At 43.8% G+C, this 24,939-nt stretch overlaps 1 protein-coding gene across 3 annotated transcripts in view; it reads left to right on the forward strand.

Annotated features, from left to right (window-relative positions):
- Nucleotides 1-22,023, forward strand: part of arhgap46a (Rho GTPase activating protein 46a) — a 33,415-nt gene extending 11,392 nt beyond the window's left edge. For 2 of the 3 annotated variants that reach the window (XM_044219893.1, XM_044219906.1), the window contains exons 2-10: nucleotides 77-583; nucleotides 10,822-12,241; nucleotides 14,596-15,262; nucleotides 15,520-15,612; nucleotides 18,035-18,108; nucleotides 18,422-18,621; nucleotides 19,308-19,399; nucleotides 19,510-19,679; nucleotides 20,434-22,023. In XM_044219893.1, the coding sequence (XP_044075828.1) occupies nucleotides 77-583; nucleotides 10,822-12,241; nucleotides 14,596-15,262; nucleotides 15,520-15,612; nucleotides 18,035-18,108; nucleotides 18,422-18,621; nucleotides 19,308-19,399; nucleotides 19,510-19,679; nucleotides 20,434-20,628 (3,418 nt within the window). In that variant the 3' untranslated portion in view covers nucleotides 20,629-22,023. The remainder of the gene's footprint in view (nucleotides 1-76; nucleotides 584-10,821; nucleotides 12,242-14,595; nucleotides 15,263-15,519; nucleotides 15,613-18,034; nucleotides 18,109-18,421; nucleotides 18,622-19,307; nucleotides 19,400-19,509; nucleotides 19,680-20,433) is intronic. The other variant, XM_044219901.1, reaches the window with a different exon arrangement.
- Nucleotides 22,024-24,939: the final 2,916 nt, after the last annotated feature.

Here is a 24,939-nt window from a genome sequence, read left to right on the forward strand (position 1 = left end):
CCTGTTGAGAAATAATATGTTGCCATTTTTAGCTGTAAATAACACTTTACCCTTTGTTTTGTTTCTTCTCATTCAGCTCTGATTGGGTGGAGATCCTGGAGCCCCGCTCCCGTGAGCGTATGTATGTGAACTTGACCACCGGTGAGTGCGGCTGGGATCCCCCTCCAGGCGTTCCTGTCCGCCAGACAGACGGTAACCAGTGGTGGGAGCTGTTTGACCACCACAGTGGCCGCTTCTACTACTACAACTCCACTGGACGCCGTACAGTCTGGCATCGACCCCAGGGAGCCGATATAGTCCCCCTCTCCCAGCTCCAGGCCATGAGGCGATGTAGTGAGGCCAAGCGGGCTGGAGGGGGCGTGGACAGGCACCACCATGGGACCACGGGGAGTATCAGCAGTGTAGGGAGCCAGGGGCGCTGCACCCCTCTGCCCGAGCACGACGGAGACAGCCCTGTCCTCAGAGCTCTGGAGACCAATGAAGAGGCTGCCAACCCTGAGCTGGACCCGGCAGTGGACAGCAGATTGCAGGGAGATGGAAGCAGCACTGAACACAGCACAGATGGCAGTAAAGACCCACAGAGGTAAGCCTGACCAAACCTTCAGTAGCCTCTACAGTAAGTCTGGAAAAGGAATTGTGCTTAATCATTTGTGGATCATATTACCAGGAGAAAAGAGGGGAAATGTGATAGTCATCGCAGCATGTGGCATAGTGAGTCGTAATGACTTTCAAATGCTTCTGTTATGAGAACTCGCAGGATTATTTTGACTTTTGACCACTAAGGCTGCTTTTTTATTTTCATTCTCACTTATCTGAACATTCCATATGTCCCATGTTTCCATACTATTGCCTGTGAACCGTGCTCAGCCATTTCAGCAAATCGCTATCAAATGGGGAGAATGGTTAGTTATATTACAGAGCATGACATTTCCCCCCCCCTCACTCTAGGGTTACTGGTGCAGAACGGCCCCTAACAGTAAGTCATTCAGAGACCCCATCATGTGCTTGGCGTTGTGGCCTCATCCAAACCAACGTCTCTTCCCTCCAAGCCAAATTCCAGACATGCCACTTCTGTTTCACCTGGCACAGAGCCACTGAGGCCGTCTTAGTGTCCTTCTGTGTACTCACCACCACCCTGCTCCGCTCTGCTCCAATGGTCATTTCATTTTCCTAAAACAAATCTAGGCCCCAGGCCATCAAAGACTAACGCCTCTCATGAGTGAGAGATTAAATGTGCATGCATTAGAGGCATGTGAGAGAGTGTTGTCTGTGGTCAATAACAAGCAGAACCACTACATTCCAGCTGCTATAAACAAGGCGAACCCTGATGGTTTTCAGAGGCTCTGCCGTGGCGACTCTGGCTCTCCGGTTTCTCCAGGCTCTTCTTGTACCTCACCTTGGCCCTTAGGAGGTCTCTCCTCTGACCTTCCAGTCCTCTGGGATTAAGTAAAGGTGGAGGGGGAACTAATTGGTCAGCCATGGTTGTTGAATGACACTACTGGACGCCTTGTTGCATTGCCTCTGGTGTGTGTGGGGAGTGTTAAAACTCCCCACAGGATCCCACTTTGCCCCAGTGCGTCAACCTTTCCCAGAATCTTTTCTGTCTCCCCTTAAAACAATAGCCAGTTGTGTTCCTCCAAGGAAGGCTGAGGAGTCTTTAGCCCACAGAGGCTTGATATCCTACTTAGCCATATGGCCCTTCACATGCTCACCACCCTCCATCTCTTAGCAGGTAATTAGAAACCACCACAAAATGCACAGAGAGGGTGGAATGCGACAGCTCAAATGGATGAAAACAAACTCAGAGACATGCTTGTCTTCAGCTAGTGGCCCGCCTTATTGATAATGACAAGGATCAATGGGTGAGAGCAAGGGAGAAAATTTAAATGAAGAGTTGGAAACATCACAGTGGTTTGAGGTTAGCTAATTGTTCTGTCCCTCCCAGAACAGAGGAGTGTTAGGGGCTTTCATGAGAATATAGTCCTCTTCCTTTTTTGATCACACTACTTCCGCTCACAACTTTTTTTTTTTAGTTCCATGGAGTAATGGGGTATTTCATTTTTTGAAGTTCCTCACTTTTTGGTTTGAATGTCTCTGCTATTTTAGACATGTCTTCACATGTCCTTTTTTTCTTCCCTGTTTTTCTCTGTGGAACTTCAGCGGAGATGAAATGTTATTAACTTATGACCTTTGAAAAACAATGCTGTTCTTTGTGGAGACGGGACAATCCCAGTTCTTCCAACACCAGTTTCCTTTTGTTTTGGGCTATTAATAAATCTGTTCATAATAGATAGAAGAGTTTCCAAAGTTTTCACACAACACACCCTGTGTGTTATTATAAGCACTGGTTGGTTGATGCCGCTTCCTTTCTCTTTCTGTCTCTCCCTCTCTTTGTAAAGCTCAGTCTATGTATATGGCTATGTTCATGCTTATCGGAAGTATAGGCATATGAACGCACTTATGTGTCGACTTGAGTGCCAAATCTGTTACTCATTGGTCAAGTCTTATCACATGTCCTGGGAATTTCTGGGTACTTTGAGCCTGTGGTGTTCATCAATGAAGTACCGTGGTCTCCAGGTGTAAACATGTCAGTCACAGGAAACTGAAACTAAGTGATCTCTTTCCATGATGTAGTGACCTAAAACATGTTACAGATCAACTCGTTTATAACATCTGTATTGAATTTTACCCACCTTTCAATGCATGTGTGTGTCTGTGTGTTGTTGTCATCAACCAGATAACATCTGTATGGAATTTCACCATAGATAGTATGTGATCTGTGTGTATGCCTGTCTTCAATGTGTGTGGGCTCCTTTCCACTGAGCTTTCAGGTTAGAGGAGACCTGCTGAGGTTTCGTGGATGGTAAAAGTCTGCTGAGGACACATGACAGCATGGTGTAAAACAACCCAGAAGTGACCCAAGGTGGTTCACATCAGGGTCACAGCACTCTTTTGTCTTATGGGCTGGCCAGGGGCGTATACTGGACCACTAAAAGGAACAAAGGCTCATACTTAAACCCAGTTGTCCCCCAGGGTCAACTGAGAGCTTTCTCTAAGCAGGACGTCTAGGTATGGTACGCTGAATGGAGAACACCACCAAATGGCTTGTACCCTCTCATTTAGCCCTGTAATGATATAGCTGTGCACCAGCATTCAATCTAAGGCACTCACGCTGACATTAGACACTTAAAACTCGCCTTTCCTTATTGTTGGCCTGCTTTGGATTCCTTTTAAAAAGATTCAGAAAGCTTAGAGAGAGTTGGATAATACAATACATAAGCAAACTCAACTCACTCAGGGTTGTTTCATTGTTTATATGTAAGTGCTTATACCGAAGTTGAATCAGCTTCTACACATTAAAGAGGAGACAAGATAGCTGTCTTTATATGAGTGTGCAACAAGTGTAGTAAAGGAATGTTGGATTTGTCTGATGTTTTTTATGGAAACTAAAGGACAAATGTAGAGACCTCTCCCCAAAGGTGACCGGTGTCTGATGACCCAACCAACTGAAAAACATGACCGGAAACATTTTATTTCAATTTCTATTTCAGTGTCTATTTTGGGGAATTTTTTCAAGCATTGTGCATGAAAGTTTAAAAAAGCCAAAACAAAACACGCTTCCCCTTATGTTCTTGTGACTGTGTGGCTGTGAGTCATGTAGGAGAAATCACCAGTGGGTTTATTTAGGAAATGAGGGGGCGTCTTATGGGTTAGGTAAAGTTTTTAAGTTTTTAATGAGTCACACATTGCCTGCATGTTTACTGCGAGAGCACAAGCCTCTCATGCGTTTCATCTCCCGCCACTCTAAGGACTTAGCCACAGCATTTTTACGCACACTGGAAATACTTGTTTTATCTCTACACTCCTGGTGTGGTAAGCTCATTTTCAGCTCTTTTCAGATGGTGTTTTAAGTCTGCCTATGATAATAAAGTAGTTTTACTGGGTTTTTTTTCTTCTTTTCTTTGTGAAAAAGTTGCCCTTAGAACTTGTGATCCTGTTATATGCCGAAGTACTTTGGTCTGGTTAGCCTGGTTAACAATATCCTTATTTCGTAACTCTGCGCTGTTTCTCCGCACGTTCCACACTTCACTCTGTCTTTCTTGTAAATGCAAAGTTTATGGCATTCTGAAGAACTAGATTACAGAGCTACAGTTTTATGTGTCTCACTGAAGCAGTGTATCCAAAACCTCTTGTTTTATTTTAGATATCACTGAATCATTGCTTTTACAGTTAACTCCTCTCTCTGGTGCTGTGGTGCATTGGAATATCTCCAGAGTTTTCATGAAGAACCAATTAGAGCCCGACTGATATGGGATTTTTGATACCGATTTTAGAGAGGAAACATTCACCGATTATAGATATGACGGCCGATATAGTGATTTCTTGAGCTGGAATGAAAATAGACCATTTCAATGTGGATTGTGCACTGATTTTGCACCGATATGCCTATGCAAAGGTCCTCAAAAGGCTGCCTTTTTTAAATAATAGCTTTATTAAATAAGATTTAAGTTGAATATTCTTTAACATGTTAAATAATTAACATATACATTTCCAACCAATACTAGAAATGAACACTGAGAAAATAAAGAATAAATAAAAATACAATAAATAGCTAAATAAACCTCAGTACTGTTCAGTATCAGTCAATTGCTGAAGTAGCATAAAATGCCATGGAAATACTCAAGTAAAGTACAAGTACCTCTAAATTGTACTAAAATACAGTACTAAATGTTACATTCCACCACTGCTCCCTACTAAACCACATATTCTCTAACTTACTCTGTCAAGCTATGAGATTCATGCTACAGCTTTGTTCCGATTCTGAACCATTGTTTCAATGGATTGAACTCCAATCAGAAATGTTTTTTTCTTGCTAATCAAAACATGTCGTCTTTAGCAATAGTTCAATGTTAATGTAATGATCACAAACATTAACTCATGGTTCACGGCTGCCAAGTCAAGAGATAAACAGCGCCAATGCTATAAACGTTCAGGGGAAACGTTAAGCGTATCCGGTGAAAAAACAGGCTCCTGATGTTATTTATTTACTTTCCAGCATTGCATCTCACCAACTAGGTAACAACGTAGCGTGACGTCAACACTCAACAGACTCAAACCACCACCGCACCGTCGTCTGCTGAGCTGCAGAATAATGAAGAGGTGCTCTGATGCTTACCTTTCAGTCTGTTACTGACTGCCATACTATAGCTGGCTAGCTACCTTGCTAACACAGCAAACAGATGTGATAAGCATGAGTGACGTGACGGTTGTCAGGTACAGGGTTATATCAGAGTTATATTGAAAGGGAGAAATGATGGGTTCATTGTTTATTAACTTTCCAGCAATGTATTTCACAAACTAGTTAGCAATTTACCGTGAACACACCGCTTTGACTCCACTGCGTCTGCTCAGCTGGGCAGACGGGACTCTAGCTGAATTGTAGCCATAGTGACGATCCACATTTCCCAGCATACATTGCCTAATGCTGAAAGCAGTTTAAGTTAGCTGCCTTATGCTCCAAAATGCAAATGTTACTTTGGGGTTTGTAATGTGTCTGTTCAAAACATGGTGGTTTATAGTTTTAACTAATAGTGAGATGGCTGTTGCATTTCCTGACACCAGCTGTATTTTACTGGTATGTCACAAGTTCTTTAGAGGTGCTTCTTTTCTCTCATTTTACACTGCTTTCCACTGTAGTGACAGCACACTCTGTTGGATAGTGACAAAGGCCTTTCTTTCTGCCTAATAATCTGAAAATAAAACAGTTTTATATCAGCTCATATCGGATAACATATACGCTAGGGCTGGGTATCGGTACTTGATATCTTTTAAGGTATCGACCAAAATAACCCAGTACCAAGTAGTATTAAAACGTTTCCAGTCAAACGATACCTGCGTTCGATCTTTTTTGTACCCAGATCTAGAAAAAAAATATTTGTATGATTTTGCCCGCAGCCAATCACTGCAAGCGTTCTTCGATTTAATGTGACATGTGATTGGCCCACTAACGCAGCTACAGCTGATACAGATACTCAATATCGGCCGATAATATGGGTCAATCGATAAATCGGTCGGGCACTAGAACCTGTGGCACCAATGATGTGAACTGGCTTCAGGCATGCTGCTCTGACTGCCTCAGCTGACTTGCAACATGAACAGATGGTATTTTTCAGGGTGCTTACAGGGTTTCCACTCACATCCATTTCTAATGGGACATTACTGTTTATTACCATTGTTTTTCTGTTATTTTATGTTTCTGATAATATCTCTGAGACTTGAGACTGACTTGAAAAGGTTTTTGTGTGTGTGTGTGTGTGTGTGTGTGTGTAGAGGATTCAGTTTTAATAATGTCATCCAAACAGTGTGCCATAATGGGATCTGCCCTCACAAGAAGAGTTGCAGATACGTTTTCAAATTCCAGAGGCGGGTCTCTCTGGAATCCAGTTGGATTTGGCCTTATCCTGTCCCTTCAAAATGATCCCAGTGACTGTCCTCTGGCCCAACCCAGCACTCCTCATAGGGTCGGGCTGCGGGAGCCACAGACATGCACAACTGGTAGACATCTTGGCTCAGAGGAGGGAGGCGCGTCAGTTCAGCTGTTGCAGGACAGCTGGCTCTCTGGAAGTGTCAGACAGGAACTAGGGGGCTACCAGCTTAGCCTCAAGCCCAAAATGTTACTTTATGCTTCTGCTTGATATTTAATGACAGATTTTTCAAAAGCAAGATGAAAAATCTGCTTTGAAAGTTGGCGAAGTGGATACAACATTGTCCTCAGCGAATCCTCTTTGTCTTTTCAGTTTCCTTCCTCTACGCAGATCGCAATTATCCCATTGGTTTGTGCTCTGAGGTGTTTGTGTTGCAGAAACATGGCCTGTGCGACCTCATTTCCTCTTCCTGTCCAGCCAATGTTAATAATAACCCCTGTTTTTCAGACCCCACTATTCCCAGGGGGTATATTTAAGAACTTCCAAATCCATATCCCTATCCGCCAAAGTGACTCAGCTGATGGCTTTTCCAACAACAGTTATTCCAGGCAGGAAATAAAGGACAGACAGAACATCTGCTGACAGCAGAGTCCCCATAGTATATTTAGTTGGTTATTGAGAAGACCTGACCGCAGCAATATTCAGAACAGTGACAGAGGTATCTGGGACTGTGTTTGTGGGTGTGAGACGCCAGAGCTGCTGGGACTAATTGAAATTTGCTGACAGTTAAGTTGATTTGCTGCCCCAGAAGCCAATCAGATTACCCTGTTGGTTTCCAAACGGCCTCTAACTTAATTGTGTTTTATATTTTGCTGTCTTCCTAAAGGTCTTACATGCAAGCGCCAGGCTCTGAATGAAGGTTTGTAAGTGCATATATGGGCGTAACATAGGTGTGTGCTCATGAGCTGCGTGTGTCAAATCATTTGTGCTTGAGAAATAATGGAGATTATCTCTTTGCAAACAGTGAGAAATTTAGAAGAATCTGGAAAGTTTTTACACTCCCAGTGATAATTATCATGTCTCTTTTAACCTGTGTGATATATTGCTGTGCATAATCCCCACCTTCAGCTAAGCAGGCAACACACTTTCAAAACAACTTTCATTATGGTTAGAAAAAAAAGTCCAGGCCTGTTGAGTGTTACACAAGAGCCTGTCTGTTTGCCTGACTGACTCTGGATGTTGAAGGTAGCTCTTTGAGGTTCAGCCTCTTCCCTATCCTCTTTCTCTCCCCCCTCCTTGCACTCCATTGCTGTCGTTGAGGGAGGCGTCTCTGTGACGATGGCACAGCCATGCATTGTGTGAGGCTCCCCACACTGCCACAGAGGCCCCCGAATGAGCCCTGAGGAATGCCAGCCTTCCCGCTCATTCCCTTCCCTTTCTGCACTCTCCCACGACTAATCCCCACCCCTTCTCATTTACACATGCTCACACCCTCCTCCCTTGGCCTCCTAGCTGTTCTCTCCCCCCACCCAATCCAACCAATCGTCTCCCCGCACTGGGCCTATTGTATTTTCTAACAATTGTACTGTCTTTGTCTCTCTTTTGGTTCAAGGTTTGTAATCATACTTTATTTGGTTGACCTGGGGTTCACTGATATGTAAGTGTTGTTCTAGCTGTGTAATGGGATTAGAGGCTTTGGATAGAGATCGAAGACACTGTAAAGCCTTACTGTTGGAGTTGGCTACTGGCCCCCATGCGATCGTGACGATCATCACACTGAACTCCCTGCTGACATCCAACATAATGTGCCAGTGCTGAAGGGGGTGAACATGCTAGACCATCGCTGAGCCTGACTGGGACAATGATAGGCAGACAACGGAGACAAAGCCTGACAAAATCCCCCTCTCCCAACACTGTGAGCTGGACTTAGCAGAGGATGCTCCTCACAGGCCTATGGATGTGTTCAGTTTCGGTCCCTGAAGAATAGGCTGTTGACATAATTTAGTGTTTGTATGGACAGGAAGGAATAGTATAGAAGGATGACATTTTTCAGCATACAGTTTTTTTGGACATGAAGCATCTAAGGGTCTACTTGGGTCCAAGTTTATAGGTTGTATGTATGTATGAAGTGAAACATTTTATAAAGCTGCGTATAAGCTCCCTATAATTAAGATTTAGCCCATACTTTTGCCCTGGGCACATTGTGTGAACATTACATTAGGCATTTCCTGTTTATGTTACATATGGGGAAGCCCTCTCTCCAACCCTCCAGAGCACCACCTCAGACAGGAAGTAGTGGTCACTACTATCTCAGGGTCAGTCCTCATTAAATACGTCATCGACCCACCAAGAACATAGAAGACAGATTCCTGATTTTTACAGTGAGCCATTACATGAACCCCCAGAGATTGTTTCATGTGTGTTTGATTTGTTTGTGGATAATGGAGAAGGAATTTGATTATTGTGTTTTTATGTGTGAGGTCTGCTGTGTTCTTTGGCCGTCAAATTATAAGAAAAGCCTTGATGTTTCATGTGTGAGCTGTTCCTTCCATAGCAAAGCGGTGCTAAATGGTCAGCTGCTGAGGTGGGAATGATTTTGTAGCACGTCCTCCTTTTTGACAGGATCAGAGTGAGAAAACATACACTATTTGAAAGAGTACAAACAGTGGCTTCTCATGTTTACAGCTGTCACCTATCAACCCCCCTCTCCACACCGTATAACCATACACACTCACACTTGCTTGTAACAACTAAACAGTGGTGGTTTGGGGTGAATCCCATCCATCAGAGCTTCTTGTCTTCACACGTGTCTGTCTGTCTGTGTGTTAAAGCTTTAAAAACTTTCTTGATTGGTCTCAGTGAGGTGGGGGCCTTGGAGCGATCCCAACAACAGTGGTTGTGGCAGGCTGTCCTGGTGCTGTGCCAGGTGGCTGAGACCCAGCTGTTTATAGGCCCTGCCTGGATAAGAAATCTGTGGGACCGTTTGAAGATGAGAGCCTGTTTACATTCAAACCGCTGAGGTGGTGTGACTCATTCTATAGACGGGGGGTAGAACAAGGTCCTGAGAGAGAGAGAGAGAAAGAGAGAATGCTGAGCTGTAGCTAGGAGGACTAAAGGAAGTTTGCTGTTGGCTTGAGGACCTCAGGGGAATTGTTTCAGCATTGTTCCAGAGAGATGTGGGGAGGAGAGGGGGGTCACTCCGCCTTTTTCTCTCCTCCCTCTGCATCCTCTTACTGCCGTTACAGCCCAACTCTCAACTGAGTCGTAGTGGTCTTGGAAAAGGGAAGCCTTTGAACACTTGCTCTGGCTCTACACTGATCGGTGTTTGTTTGGATTTACAAAGACAGAAGGTGATCAGCTTTTATCTAATTAATTACCCCACTGAATGTTAAGCAGCGGTTTGATGGGGGGGGGAGGTAAGTCTCCTTTGTCTGCCTTCAAATTTATTTACCTGTTTGACCTTTGATTAAGCGAGGAAGTGTCTTGAGCTTGTATATTCTGTGCTGCGTCACATGTGTCTTACTTAGGCCAGCTGCCAACTGTGTCCATGTGTGCAATAATGCCCGCTTTAGACACACTCATTAGTTTAAGGGGGCAAGTTTTTGATCAGTTCAAGAATGAAAAGTCCTGATTGCTGGGGAAGATTATGAGGCAACAGTAGAGTGGAGGGCAGCAGACCAGAGCAGCGTGACCAGATTGATGGCAGATTGTTTTACGTTGCTGGGATTAGCAGCAGGCCATTGGGTTTGAAGTTAGCCCAGCCGCTCAACCAAAAGGAGGAGAATTAACCTTTGGACCCGAGTGAAGATCTTCTCAGCTGTGAACTACTGCAATCCTGACTTCTCTCCGATCAACCTCTTTTCATGTGGCCTGCTGGTTTACTGTCCAAATGTTCATTCAGTGATACAGATGTCAGATGTTTATGCCATGAGTCATATATAGATGAAACAAACATTAGCTACTTCACAGACATACAGCTACCAGCAATTAGTCCCGCATGTTAGGAGAAACTGTGGATGGGTTTCAGTGAGATGCGTTGTGTTCAGTCACTCAGTATTTTTAGGCACTTGGTTTGCACAACACACACTGGAGTTACTGTCTCATGGGTTTGACAAGGCTATTATGACTGCCAGGCTAAAAACGGAGTCTTTGGAGGTCAGCGAAGTGTTTGGACAAGAATTTGTGCATTTCTGCTGATTTTCCCAGCCCTGTCAACTTTGGATTTTCTAGAATAGATGAAATATAGCGAATGGCTTCATGCCTGTGAATGATTGTATATGATGATAGTGCTTTTATGGTACTGTCTGTTGACTTTTGGGTGTTTGTTTAGACTTTATATATAATTTGTTGCTTTGACCGATGTCAAATCTCATTCTGCTTGTTTTCTCCCTTTCAGGGATGCTTCTCAAAGATGGCAGCCTACACCTGGTTCTAAGGCAGCCATGTTGGTGAAGGTGAACAGCATGAGCCGTAGCCAGCCCAGCCCATCCTTGCAGCAGCAGCACCTCCAGCACAGTGCACACAGCAAAGCCAACACCTTCACCCTGCACCCCCCTAGCAACAAGGCCCAAGGAGGAAACTTAAGCTCGACCCAGGGATATAAAACTGCCCCGTCTGGCAAAATGGCAGCCGACACACGTCAGGCTCATCACCTGAGAAAATCCAGCAATGGCAGCTTCTGTTTGGCGACATCAGACAGTAGCCATCCCAGTCCGCTCCTTCACAGGTCACAGACCAGCACACCACGCCCGGTCTCTCCCCAGTATGGTTGCACTGCCCCAATCTATGACGAGCCAGTTTCAGACTGTCCCATATATGATGAACCTCCAACAGACATGGAGGTAGAGGGGGCGCACCTATACAACGGACAACCTCGGTCTCGCCTGACACCTACCCATAGCCTCCAAAAGCCCAGACACCTCCAGCATCCTGGTTCATCTCATCCAGGGTCCAGACATAAGAGGAATCCTTCTGCCTCTGACTATAGCCCAGCTGGTCTGGAGTGCATCAAGCACATGGTCAACGTGGACCCCAAACAGGGGCTCCTTTCCGGCTCTCCTGTACCCACACGTACCCCTTCCCCTACCTCCAGACAGGATCCTGTCTTGACCCAGCCTCCGCCACATCCACAGCCCCAGGCGCACTCTTTGCCCCAGGCTCGAGGTCAGTTGAGGGACAGGGAGACAGGAACTCCAGGGCCAAGTACACTGGACAAGAAACAAAGCTGGCGGGTCCTTGAGGCTACTGTCCAGCGTGCCATGGAGGCACGACACAGCAGGCAGAGCAGCCAGGCCTCGCAGGACTTTCCCTCCTCAACTCCCCAGGCCACAGCAAACTATCAAGACTCTGGTTACTCCACCGGCCCCTCCCCAAGTCTGAGAAGAAAGAGCAGGAGGAGGGTGGGTGGTGGTGCAGGAGGCAGGCCGGGGTCGGTAGGCAGCAGCGGGGAGCTGTGCGCCCTCAACGAGAGACTGATGGCCGAGATGAGGGAGGTGGTGAGTCGCTCCAACACCATGAGAGAGGTTAGAGCGGGGCTAGACCCAGAGATAGGGGAGAGGGTTGTCATACCTCGGACGCGCTCCCCTGCGGACTCGCTCAAGTGGTATGGTGGAGGGGGAGGGGGGTCAGCAGGCAGGTGCACATCACGAGAGGACCTCACCCCCCGGTCACTGAGTAGGGCAGGCAACCATGCACTGACCCCTCTGGAGATACCAGGGAGGCAGAAAAGGACCTATGAAAAGGTGGACACCTTGGAGATGAGTGTGAATAGCCAGGCCAGCCTATCCTCACCAGAGACCCCAGGACCTCCCTCCCAGGTAACCCCATCCCCTATTATGTGTGTGTGTGTGTGTGTGTGTGTGTTTGTGTGTGTGAGAGAGTCAAACAGCGAGAATTGAAATTGTTGTTAATAACAAAATAGAGATTGTAAGAGAATACATCTTAGCTAATCCAGTATTATGATAGTTTCCTGTCTGATTAAGAGCTTAACTGTGTCTGTGTTATTGTGTGGTCTGTTTACCTCAGCAGGTTTGCTTGGATTCAGCTTTGTTTGGTTTGGAAGTGCTTTGATTACTGATGTCTCTCCAGATTCACTCTGAGATTAGAGGTGAATTCAGTCTCACTGTGTCAAATAAGGCAGAGTCATGCTTGAATAAAGCATCTGCGTATTATGGGAATTTTTAGCTGCTGCTTTTGTATTGTTTAGGGTGTCTAGAGAGCTGCAAGTGGAAGAATGGACATAATTGTTTCACTGAGCAGAAATATTCCTCTTGACTATTGGGGCTGATCAGATTTTTCAAAACCCTAGACAACACAACAGATTTGGTTATGTTATATAAATGACTTTGCAGAACACTAAAATACAAAAAGACACATGTGGAAGAACCATAGTGGTGGCTTATCTTGACGTCAAGGGTCCTTACAAAAGGTGCCCATGATCAAAGATGAAAGAACTATTTGACTTCTCAAAACAGTTATATAAGTAGCAGCATGTGGAGCCAATTCCAAGATCTGCTACTTCTAATCTCCAAATCCCCTCTTGCAACAGAATCACACCCTATACCTCAATACATTACAGTGTTGTTTTCAGAAGCGGCCCCACTGCACCTCTGCAACTATAGTAATGAATGTTTGATTCAACAGGGAGCTCTGGGATGAAAACAGTAAGGCTAATCTGTCTCTTTGAAAAGAACACAGAGCATTTTGTGAGTAATGCCTCTTACATTCCAATCGTGAGTGCCTAAATGTCCTCAGGACATTAGGCAGTGGGCAGGCTGGGCACCGCTGACTATAATGACCACATTCCCAGCATTACCTGCCATCCTCTTATCACCGTCCATCTGTCCTGCACTGCAGGAACTGTATACTCATATGCCAGCTCTGTGCTTCATCTGGGGCCCATGCCAGGCCAGAGAGATTCAGGACATGGCTTCCCTCAGTCAGGAAGGAGGGCCACTGCGGCCCATATGGCCCAGGCTTGGCAGGGAGATGAGGAGGAGGAAAAGGAGGAAGTGGAGGCAGGCTAGTACCAAGGCTTATTGGTACCACTGTAGCTGTAGCATGTTAGACAACAGCCAAGGAGCACTGAGCAGGCCCCCTAAGTCTGTCCTGGAATGTTCCTCAGACCTGCTGTTATATCACTCACACACATGCACAGATTATGGCTTACTATGTATGAGCAGCTCTACATTTTCCATATTTGAACATTCTGTTCCTGCTGAAAGACCTTTGAAAGAACTTGTTCAAAGGGTGCACTGAAAATCTGACCCTTTCCACAAAGACCATGAATAATTCGTGTTTTTATAAGTTGAGGGCATTTTCCACAGTTTCAGTGTTGTGTCTCAATCCGTAGTATACCATCCTGTGCTGGTGCATCTCTAGGCTATCTTTAAAACAGTGTAATTTACTGAAAGTAGAAGTTGTACAGCATATATCCCATTCCCTAGTTTAACATGTGCTTTGTTGTATTTGACCTTCTGGAGTAGAACTATCACTCCTCTTTTAAAAACAAAACATCAACACTGTACGACCGTATAAACTAAATGCCAAAGCCAAACCTCAGATCTGCTCCATTTGATTGAGAAACCAAAATCTAAAGTTCAGCTTGTCTGGCACTCGTCAGCTCCATATTACATCAGGGTGTCATTGAAAAGACATGTCAATGCATTTTATATTCCATTAGTAAAATTTAGCTTTGATTCTGGCTCATGTTTCGTGTTGTTCCTGGCTGTTTGCAGAGCATATCTGGGTTACTGGCTTTCTCTATTAAGGGAGGTGAAGTGCTCCTTACAGTCATAAAATCCACCGCAGGGATCACAGGGAGGTTTGTGAAGAGCATAGCTTTGGTTTTGCAAGGTATGTCACCTGCTCCTAAGGCCAGGGTTCATGAGGATCTGGGGAGATTTCTTTCCCAGTACAATTCTTTTCTGGCACTAGGAAATTAATGTGCCGATCCTCCAACAATTCACCCTCGAGCCCCAGCACTGCAGAGCAGAGCACGGTAGGCAGAAAGCAGCCCAGCCACAGTGAAGATTCTGCAGCTGCACACACAGTTTGTATCTCTGCTGCACTCTTGCCTTACCCCTTCTGTCTCCTCTTCTTCTACCCTCCCTCCTCCTCCTCTGTATAATTATTCTTCTCTATCTCATGTACACCTCTTGTCGCCCTGCAGACAGGCACCCTAGAGCTGCAGGCTCAGTTGGAGAGTAGGAAGAAAGGCATGGTGGATGGGCGGACCGCTTCCCTGGGTCCCCACCGCCCTGCCAACCATGACAACAGAGAGGGAGGTGATGGGGCAGGAGGAAGAGCACGAGGATCCACCTACCAGCTCTCCTACGCCACCCTGCGGCAGCCCCCACCTGCCGATATGGGCATGGAGGACTGGGCCAGTAAGCACCTCAACATGCACACGCAAGGCCTGTTCCGTCGTCGTGTATCCATCGCCAACATGCTGTCGTGGAACCGCGGATCCATCAAAAAGCCCATGCTAGTCACCAGCAACCGCGCCGTCAGGAAGGAGGCCTGCGAGATGTTCAAGCTGGTGCAGGCCTACATGGGAGACAGGCCTTCACGTCTTGACCGCCGTCACTGTGCCCTGCTCATTGTCACCAAATGCTGGGACATGCCGGGCCTGCGGGATGAGCTGTACGTGCAGCTGGTGAGGCAGACCACAGGCAATGCCAGCCCCAGAAGCTTGGCGGCAGGCTGGGAGCTTATGGCTGTCAGCTTGGCGTTTTTCGCCCCCTCGCCCAAGTTCCGCTGCTATCTTGAGGGCTACATCCAGAGACACACGGAGCCCACCAGCGACAAGAAATGTGAGTCTCAGACTGAGCAACAGGGTGGGTCACCTTTCTTTCTTCTGTACCTCCCTATGTTGTCTGATGATCAACATTGTTTATGTAGGCCAGAGAGAAATGAAATTTGCATTTTCTTCTGTCCCTTCTATTTTCCTATGAATTTTTGATGTAATTTAGTCAGTATGGTCATAATAGAAAGCACAGTATTTTTTTTGATGAGCCCAAATATCTGATTGTCGGCCTTGTGTTTATCTAACTGACGATCAGAAATTTGAACTTTCCTATCTTCTGTTTCATAGTGACTCAGTTCATATTGGAACAGCAGGAACTAAAGCTGAAGAAGAATTCAAAGTCCAGAAAGAAGCGGAAACAGAATACAGACGAGGAAGAAGGTAAATCTTTTGTGCATTTACTTGCTCTTCAGCCCAAAGTTTCACTTTAAGAACATAGGATCGTCAGTATTTCCCATTTGTACAAGCTTATCTGTTTGACAGAGCACAAAGTAGGTAGGGGAGGGAGTCCAAAAGATGTTTTTCTACTTTCTTCAAAAGCTGTCTAGAGTCTCTAAGCAGTGCAAGCCAGTACAAATCTAACATATTGCTCCCTGAAGAGTGACCACTCTTGAGTGGGATGGAAAATTCAGTACTGTGCAGTTTGTCAGATGAGTACATGCTGATGTACTTGCAGACACAATGAATGGGTTTCACAGAAAGTTGAGCTGAAAAAAAAAAAAAAGTAGGATGAGAATTTCAGAACATTCTGCACACACAATGGACCACACTGAATCATATTAGCGGTCTCTCTTGTCGCTTGCATGTCAGACAGCCATTTAAGGGGATACCTACTCATCCGCACGTGACCTCATTAGAGCCCACACTGCCAGCTCTGATGATGATGATGTCACCAGAGAGGAACCCAATCATCTCACAGCAAACACCACAGCTGTGGCCTCACACATTGTACTTCAGTGACTCAGTGCTTTATGCTGGAAAAACTCCAAATGACTCAGAGGTCAAAGAGAGAGCCTACTGAACATTGATACTGACTAACTCTAAAGGTCTTATAGAGAGAGGAATCTTGATGAGAGCCAACAAGAGGGGGGAAAAAAAGCCTCACATGTAGAAAAACAGCATAACAAGAGCTGCTGTTTGCTTGATGGGTGGAGGAGCTGGAACACGTACATTGTGTCTGCCCAGAGCAATGAGCAGCTGTGAGCAGCAGGAGTAGGAGTCGCATGTGAGAACTGGAGGCCTCTTGTCAGGCCAGGCCAGGTCTGGTCTGGGCTTGGAAACAGACTTTTTTGGGCTCAGGGCCCAGAGGTGCGGTGGTTCAGCCAGCACTTGGATTAGCGTAGACTTGTCTCATAAACAATAACCCAAGACGAGACTGAAATTGTCTCCTCAACATCCTTTAATGGCTCTGTGTTTTTGTTTTCAAGTTTAGCTTCAACCCATGTGTGGACAGGTGTCATGCCGTTCTCAGCCTGGTACAGTACACTCAGGCTCCTAATGAGCTCGTATTTCTCCTGAGCTTTGGTTGCCTGGTTGTTGTTGTTGTTTTCATGCCATCAAACCTGATGTAAATATAGACCACCAGTAGTTTAAACCCTTTCTCACTGCAGCACAGGGGCTCTGCACTCTAGCTTTTCCGAGTAAGAGTACAGCCTCTATGTTGGGAGCCTTGGGAAAAATAGCCCGTCTTTGCCAAGATCAAGGGCAAATTATTGGTATGATCTCTCTAATTAGACATAATTATAGTCTAAATCAGATTAGCAGCAGTTGTGAGCGTGCATGGGAGTCACCTGTTTGCCATAAATCTGGAGGCTTTTACTGTAGGGAACATGCTGGAAAGTGTTTGTTACTTTTTAAAATCCCATCAGGGGGCGCACCGGTGGCCGTGTAGAGCACGTACCACGTATTATTACTGTGGTGGCCCTTTGCTGCATGTCATCCCCCCGTCTCCCCTGTCTGTCCTGTCTATTTATACTGTCGCTGTCAAATAAAGCAGAAACGCCACACAAAAAAATGTTTGTCCATCTGGTTCGAGTAGCTGATATAGTGGAGATTCTGGGAACAGGAATGGACCCCATGAGAGCTCAGTGTTTGGTGTAGACCCAAGTTACCACAGCAATGAAAGATGGTGATGATTTCTTTTTAATGAGTGCACATAATGACCCAACAATCAAGGTTTTCTGTTGGCTTTTTGTTTGAGAACTGGAAGTGTACAGAATCTCTAACTTTTTAGGGACTGATGGGGTTCTTCTGTAGCTTGTGTCTCTTGAAGTACATCCCGCCTCAGAAAACAACATTGTTCCCCTAATGCAGTTCACTTCCAAAATAGATCTGGGCCCTACAGTAGCTACTTAAAGCAGGTTGCAGACAGGGAGCCTGTGTGTTTCTCATTCTCTCCGGAGCCCTTCATGTCTGTGTACGCTGATGAATCACCTGAACGTTGGATGTGTAGGCCGGATCCTGTCTCTAAAGCTTTTGTTCAACAGCAGTAAATCTTCCCTCAGCCTGACAGTTTAGCCAGGCCTGCTCTAATCCCCATATGCCAGAATCACACCGTCAACATGTCTCTCCAATTACTACTGCCTGCCTCTCACACGCTATTTGACATCTGTGGGGAAAAAACACTGTTTCTCCTGTTTGTGGGAAAGAATTTAAATAATTTACTGTGTGTTCAGTAATGCCTGATGCTTACAGGTTTTACTTAGGGTCTTTGAGGCAATAACAAGGGGGTGTATATTGTCTCTTGTGGAGTTTGGTTTCATTGTTTCTCAGTCCTGAATATGCCTCTTCTGTCAACCTACAGGTCTGCCTATCAGCACATATGCCAAGTTCTGCCACCGGAAACTGCAGAAGGTGGCGATCACTGGAGGCAAAAAGGTAAGCAAGAATAAAAAAAAAAGAGAAGTTAAACTTTAGATATTACATTTACATGCTATCTGAAATATGTCACTTTCACATTATAAACAAAAGAGGAACGGATCGGTTTGAAAGTTGTGATTCACATTTGAGTCATCCTAGATACTGTCACAGAGAGACATAATTACAGGCACACTGACACAGTCGCAGGTAGAGACATAAACACAGACCCAGTCATAATAGCACAGCTGCAGACACAGCCATGATTAGTATCATAACCCCTGACATACCCAGGTAGTAAATCTTCTCCTTTCCTCACCTCTCACCCCTCCAGGGTCTACGTAAGCCCACCTTGGAGGAGATCGACCACAGTAGGCGGGCCATCGTCACTCCCTCCCTGTTTGGCAGTTCTCTGGATGAGGTGATGGAGAGGCAGAGCGAGCTCTTCCCAGACAGGAAACTGCCCTGGGTGCAGGTTCAGCTTTCCCAGTATGTTCTGGCTCTGGGCGGGGCTCAGACAGAGGGCATCTTCAGGTAAGATAGACTTAACTCAGCCAATTACATGCCTCGACTTAAGCAGTGTGAGAGAGGTGGAGTCTAGGAAATTAGAAGGGGATCTTATGTACTGTATGTGTGTGTGCTTTATTGTATAGTACAGTATGTATAAACACATGTGTGTGGTCTCTGTATCCCTGTATTTCAAAGTAGGCTCTCCCTGTGTACAGTACACACAACAGACAGCAGCACAAATACAGCCCTGCTTTGCTCCTGAGACCAGCACTGTTTAATTTGATACTTCATAATATGTGTTTACATTACTGCTTAAGCTTACAAGCACGTGGGAGCTTCACAACTGTGTGTTTGTGTAGGGTTTTCTCCAGCAAATTTAATTCTGTTAACATCTTGACTTGTTTAGAAAAGTATTCCCTTTCGTCAAACGTACTATATACAGATCTCCCTGTGAAACTTCGCTCCTGCATGGGGACTTTCCTGAACAGTGTGTTGTTTGGTTATATTATGTTTAGTCTGTTTTTGTTTTGCTCCGAAGAAGTACCGCAAACAAAGAACAGAGTACTTTCAGCCACCAGGCCACATTTGGAGCCAACTGGGTGTACATGAGTAATGGATTTGCCACAGGGCATGGAGGATCTGTAATGATAGAGGTAGAGGTCCCTCTTGTGGCCACTGAGTGTAACTGACGTGCTGTGTTGTATTTTCAGAGTGCCTGGAGACATTGATGAAGTGAACGCGTTGAAGCTCCAAGTAGACCAGTGGAGGATCCCAGAGAATCTCTCTGACCCCAACGTTCCCGGTGAGGAAGGATGTATTTCGTGTAAAACATCTGGCTCGTTTGCTGTTGCGTGCCTGCATGTATATGTTGGGTGTGAATATGAATACTAAGGGTATGTTTGTCTCTTTCAGCCTCTCTAATGAAGCTGTGGTATAGGGAGCTGGAGGAACCTCTCATCCCAATGAACTTCTACACGCAGTGTGTCAGTAACTGTGACGACCCTGTGTCGGCCATCGCTGTGGTTCAGTCTCTGCCTGAGCTCAACAGGCTGGTGCTCTGCTACTTCATCCACTTCCTGCAGGTAACCAGATTTATAATCCCCTCAAACATAGCCCTTACCCTAATTTACCCCAACCAGGGTCCCTATTCCACTAACGCCATTGACTATATCTGTATTACTTTTGTCACAGCCACACATATATGTATGTGTACCACATATTGGTAATATTCAGTCCTGCAAACAAGGTCATTTTTGCCAACTAAAATGAATGCAAAAAATACTTCACTACTACTAAAGAACAACTCATGAATTAACTAAAACTTAATAATAAAAGATTATGTAATACCTGAAGTGCTATGTTTTTTTAATCTTATGTTTTAGAGGTGTTTTAAAATTATTAGATTTTTTTTTGGCTGTTTTAACTGACTGTAGAATGAAAATGAACAGTTTTATTAAAGATTTTGACTTACTTGACTTAAGAATGTACATTTTTATTGTTATTTTTTACACAATACCTTCTGCATACAGTGCTTGTTGTGAACTTATCCTGCTATCTTCAAAAATGTATTACCCCTTACAAAAATAGTACAACTAAACCTCACAATTGTTCCAAAACTCAACACAAACTAAAGTCTACACTGAAAACAAACCTCAACTTGGACTACTGTACATAAACATTTCAACTGATTAAAACATTTCAAATAAAACATTAATATAATTGAGCTCTTGGATAACTGAATGTGACTCATACATTACTCACTGCAAATCAAAGGTCATTCTGTACACTCAGCCTTGCTCATTGCGTTCTCTCTCCTTACATCCTGATTATCTCTAGGTATTCGCTCAGCCGTCCAACGTGGCTATAACCAAGATGGATGTGAACAACCTGGCCATGGTGATGGCCCCCAACTGCCTTCGATGTCAATCCGACGATCCGCGGATCATCTTTGAGAACACACGCAAGGAGATGTCCTTCCTAAGAATGCTCATTGTTCACCTGGACACCAGTTTCATCGAAGGGGTGGTGTAGACACTGTAAACCACAGAGCCCACCTCGGGTGCTGAATCAGCCCTCCAGCATCTCCAGTTACACATTTACAACCATGCATAAACACTGTTTCTGTTCAGACCACACTGGAAACTCTTGGGGTGAGATATTACACCTCTTACAACACAAGGAGTGTGAAAACAGCTTGGACTTTGGACCCTTGTACTCACTTGCTTTCTTACTGAGAGACAATACACATCACCTTAGGTTTCACTGTGTTTTGATACTAAAATCCAGTGGCTCACTTTAATGACTATTTTCGAACCGCTACATGTGAAAACAGATTTACTCTTTCATTTCTTCCTGAATGGGTAGTACTAGTTTCATTGGACAACTGGGCTGTGTAAAGTGAGAGTCTTACAGTATATACTTCAGAATATTCACTTGCACAACAAAAGTAAAGATAGCAGTGGTGAGGCTCTGCTTTTTTTTCTTTTTCTACTCTGGTTTCATTCAAGCGTGTTTGTGTGTGTGATTGTCAGAGTGTGAATGAAGGAGACGCAGCCTTCTTTTATCATGTACAGAAAAATTTAAAAATATGAAAAGTAAAAGAACTCCTATAATGGTGTATTATCAATAAGCTTGCCTGTGCTGTTTTGAGTAGTTGTACTGATAGCCGGTCTCCTCGTATTTCATTTTACGAGACACAAGAAGCCGCGCCACCACAACTATTTTGAGTACAGAGCCGTCATTTCAATGCACAAACTGGAAGGATGTGCAGAAAGCTCTTTTTAATGGATGGTGGCGATTTTCTAAGAAAATAAACTTGGAAGTGCTTTGATTTTACAATTCGAAACACTCAGTGAAGCCAGATAAGAGTGTTGTAATTACAGTTCATGTCATAGTGATGTGGGAGGTTGGTTATTCAGCTGATAATACTCTTTCTCTAAGTCTTTCAATTGGAATTGTGTTCTCTTTTGTTTGTGGTCTGTATGTTTTTTTTTTTGGCTCAGGTCTTATGATAAAACGGGTGTTGGATGTGATAACTGTACATGGCCTCCCTCACAGACAGAAAATTTGATTAATCTAACACAAACCCCTGTACTGAGAATGGAGTATTGTTCAACTGTTAAGCACTATGAGAATGTAGATAAAGATTTTTGTGTCCCCTCTCAGGCTTTGCCGATGTAAATAAATTCTGTGTGTAAATAGTATTAACTCTCCTTAAGTGTATTCTAATGATCCAGGTCAAAGGTGAAGTTCAGTGTTGCTGTAAAGAGCAATGTAATTAACTGTTCATTTCTCTGCTGTAACCGCCTGCCTTTTGAACATAGGACTGATTCAAACCACTTTCCATGTGTGTGTATATGTGTGTTTGCATATCTTCTTGTTATAATATGGAATGACTGTCCATAAATAAAGGTTTGTTCAATTGTAGGTTGGATGCCTCGTGTTTATTTTTGGGGGGCATGGTTGACTTTATTTCGACAGTGGATTGCAGAGAGGAAACAGGAAATGAGGGGAGAGAGAAGAGGAACATGCAACAAAGACCCCCGGCAGGAAACTGCGACCACATGGTCAATGTCTTGAAATTGGTCACTGGAGAACATTTAATATGCCTCTTGTAAAGAATTAATACTGAATTTCAGTATTTTATTTTATTTACACTTCAAATTTTGGCTTAATTAATGGCTACGCTAATGGATTATTACATATCAAAGTTTTTTTTAATGAATTTGAAATATACACAGTTTAAGGGGTCAAATCACTTAAAATTCACAAAATAACATTACATGTATTCCTTAATTTGGACCTTTTGATTGATTTGTTTATTTGAGTGTCCTGCACCTTATGGTGCCCAGCCCGTATGGGTTTACAAGACACAACAACCAGGATGGCCACGTGGCCAGTCACAACACACAGTTCCACCAATTTGAAAAGAAAGAGAAAAAACTTTCACTTTCCATAACAAATAAGGTCTTATTATGATGGATATAGTGTTTTCTGTCTTAGTTTCCATGCATTTTCAATAAATATTGCTAATGCAAAAATCTCCTCATTAAAGAGCCAACTCAACATATTACTGTACCTTCAGACAACCAAAACAAATCAGGGTTCCTCAACCGCATTTTTACAATCCAAATTATTCCTCAAGTCACTGTAGATGGGGGCAATGGAACACAAAATGAAATTCATCCTCAACAATCCTTTGGCTTATTCCACATCTCATCCTTCCATTGCTCCTTATGGATCTTTAGTAGTTTTTCTTTGACTATATTTATATTACACTGCAAATTATTGCTGAAAATAAAAATGTAAATCAGACCAAAAATCCACAGCCGAACTATTTCACATCTCTGCTTTACAAGACATGAGACCCATCCCATGTCCCCTTCAACAGCCCGCTTAGCCGCATATTTATGCAGCCCAAGAAAGCACCTCATGGCTTGACTCTTGATAGCATTACTGCAAGTGGCATCCTTAAAACCCCACATTCCTGCAGCATAAAATAAAATTGAGCTGTTAATAGCAAGTCTCCATTTACTACACCATAAACTCATACTATCCAGCATTGTTTGTAAATGAATCTCTTTCTCTGCAATCAACACAATGTCATCAGCATGTAACGGAATACTAAAGTTCATATTATCAATTGGTATACCTAGATCGGCCTGCTTGATTTCCTGAGCTAAGTCATTTACATTAAGGGCAAATAAAGTGGGGGGGAGCACATCTCCCTGCTTCACCTCAAATGGCGTAAACCAACCAGTGTTGAAATGACTTAACTGTAAACATGCAACTGGGGCTTTCTACAAGGTTTTGATAGCATTGTAAAATTTACCATCAATACCAGAGCAAATTAACTTATACTCCAAAAGACTCTCTTGAAATCAACAAAACAAGCAAATGTATTTTTGCCCTCTTGTAGTCTAGCTCTCACCACAGAGGATATGGCCTAAATATGATCAATACATGCCCTGTTTTTCCTGAAACCTGCTCATCCACCAACACCGCATGAGACTCTAGGTGATTATTAAGTCTATTACTGAGGACACCTGAATACAATTTAGAAACTGATCAGGCTGATGCCTCTGTCATTTCATGGAACTCCAGGGTCAGCCTTTGCAGATTTAGGGATGGGTTTGATTATGGATTTGTTCCACACAGATGGAATAATACCATTCTGAAAGCACGTTTGACATAGACAATGTAAAATATTCAACATATTAGGGGCTTTAAGGACCTCATTGGAGATATCCTCCACACCCACAGCTTTATTTAATATATTACCCTCTGCACCTCCTCCAGTGTAATCTCACTATTCAGCATATGGTTTGAGCAATAGCCTGTATTACTCATCCCATTTTCAAGATCATGTTTTGATGTACAGGTTTCATTTAAAAACTGACCAGTAAATAGATATAGAGATGCATACATACAAATTACTATACTCTGTTTCCCACTCCGTAGGATCTCCATTGGGATCAGCTTGCTCTTTTGTGGACCCAGCTTATGCATTTCCCTCCAATATTGATGATTGCTGATTTGTAATTGTTCTAACTGGAGAGTTTGTCCTCTCTTAAAACGTCTCTTGAAAAATCTCAGCCTTCCATCAAAATTAAACTGACAGCGTTTCAATTCATTTTTTAAGTTCCTTCTCTTGCTCTGGTCCTGACACTTAAGAAACATTTTCTCTGCTGAGCGCAGGTTAACCCATAACTCATTTAATTCATTATTCCAATATGGTTCTTTTATTCTGTAATACTTCTTCACACTATCCTTTTTTACAACACAATATGTATCCATTTCTTTATATAAAAGGTCACAAAGAAGATCATAACTATAATCCACATTATCCTGCGTTTTCTGGCCATTTTCCAGTAGATCTATGGACGTCAACAAACTGTAAACTCACAACAGTACTGCTTCATTCTCTTGAACTAGATTTCATTTCCCTGAATGAGACTCATTCATCCAGCAATTCACTTGAACTTGATGGATTTACTTGGTTTGGACATAACCGCATTGCTCATAGGAGAGCTGTTAAAGCCTCCGGTGGGGTTGGTATTTTTGTTACACTGTTTTTGACTATTTTTCTGTAAATGTTGTGGAAGAAGTACATTAACTTTCTAATTAAGTGTTCACCCCAAATATTGATAAATAATGGATAGAGTAGTGGACTTGAACATGTTCATATATTTTAAATGGATTATATGCAGGGTTTGAAGGATTTTTGAGGGGTTAAAATCCATGAAAACCATCCCTGAATTTTCATCTTCATTTAAAAATGAAGGTCGTTTTAAGGGATAAATTAAGGGGTGGGTTTCAAGGTTTTTAATCAGTTTTAAGGTT

This window comes from Siniperca chuatsi, linkage group LG2 (assembly GCF_020085105.1).
Source record: "Siniperca chuatsi isolate FFG_IHB_CAS linkage group LG2, ASM2008510v1, whole genome shotgun sequence".
NCBI classification, from domain to species: domain Eukaryota; kingdom Metazoa; phylum Chordata; class Actinopteri; order Centrarchiformes; family Sinipercidae; genus Siniperca; species Siniperca chuatsi.